Source organism: Echinops telfairi, unplaced genomic scaffold, assembly GCF_000313985.2.
Source record: "Echinops telfairi isolate 266 unplaced genomic scaffold, ASM31398v2 ScPeMD7_25;HRSCAF=90, whole genome shotgun sequence".
NCBI lineage: Eukaryota > Metazoa > Chordata > Mammalia > Afrosoricida > Tenrecidae > Echinops > Echinops telfairi.
The window spans coordinates 26452174-26453288 of record NW_022103922.1 but is presented as its reverse complement, the minus strand read 5'-3'; the positions used below and the strand labels follow the sequence as shown (position 1 = coordinate 26453288).

The 1115-nt window shown below is 44.8% G+C and overlaps 1 protein-coding gene across 1 annotated transcript in view; it reads left to right on the top strand.

Moving 5' to 3' along the window:
- The window catches only part of EQTN (equatorin), a 24234-nt gene that overhangs the window by 21050 nt on the left and 2069 nt on the right, over window positions 1-1115 (top strand). The window contains exon 6 of the mRNA XM_013007164.2: window positions 565-712. Coding sequence (XP_012862618.2) covers window positions 565-712 — 148 coding nt within the window. The remainder of the gene's footprint in view (window positions 1-564; window positions 713-1115) is intronic.

Genomic DNA, 1115 nt, shown 5'->3' with positions numbered 1-1115 from the left:
CTTAAGTAAAATTTGTTTCCATTTCTTCTTTTAGAACAAGTACGTGATTTTTAATCGTCTCTGTAAAAAAAGATGGTAAATTTAGCTTTTAAACCTGAGGTAGAAAGCACTTAGTTTACTGTCAATTATTCTGAAAAGAAAAATCGGTCTAGAGTAAAACACATCCACCTTTCGACCCGGAAGAGCTAGCTGCTGTGTCCAAGTTAGTTGAGTCTTAACCTGTTGTTGTTTTTTACTAAAGTTGAGAAGCAAATGCTACCGACACAATGTGACATCTGGCAGCATGGACATGTCATTTGGATGATACTAGAAACCGGAGCGAGGGCAGCTCCTCCAGGGAGGGTGGGGATGGAAAGGACAGGTGGTTAATGGCTTGGCCATAGAGTTTGTCCAGAGGGAACACCTTTCTCTCTCTATTGGGAGTGACGGGGCCCTGGGAGGGAGCAGTGAGTGTTTGTCGTGGTGGATGGATTCCTTGTCTCTGCTTTTTGAGCCCTCTCTCCTCCAGGGAAACGCGACTACCACAATTACTCCATTCAATGCCTTTTCTTTCTTTTCTCTCAGGTTCTGATTTGAACCCTCCCGGCGCGATAGCTGGAACGATCCAGGACATCAAGCTAAGATTAATGCTGGGCGTTTCATTGATGAGCCTCTTCCTCTTCCTGGTCCTTCTGACACTCTGTGCGGTCACCATGTACAAACTGAGGAAGCTGTGAGTCTGCAGACCTCTGAAATCTGTGTCACACACGCAATGCCCCGCTCTGTCCCTTCTGCTTTGGTAGACTTAGGGAAGCATGATCCCCGCTCCCACAAGGCATTCAGCTTGACTCCACTACCCCTGTTCAGACAGCAGCAGGGGCTGTCACTCTGGGAATGTCACCCACATGTTCAGCTGTCATCTTGAGATAGACATGGCTCTAGTCATTACAAAGGATACAGGGCATCCAGATAAGCAGCTGCTGCTGTTTTTTGTTTTCGTTTTTAATTACCGTGGAACAAAAGCTACAAATTCTCTTCTAAATAGCACATCGGCATAGGATCTAACAGCCTTATTTAGTTATTTTTAAAATCATTTTATTAGGGGCTCATACAACTCTTATCACAATCCATACATA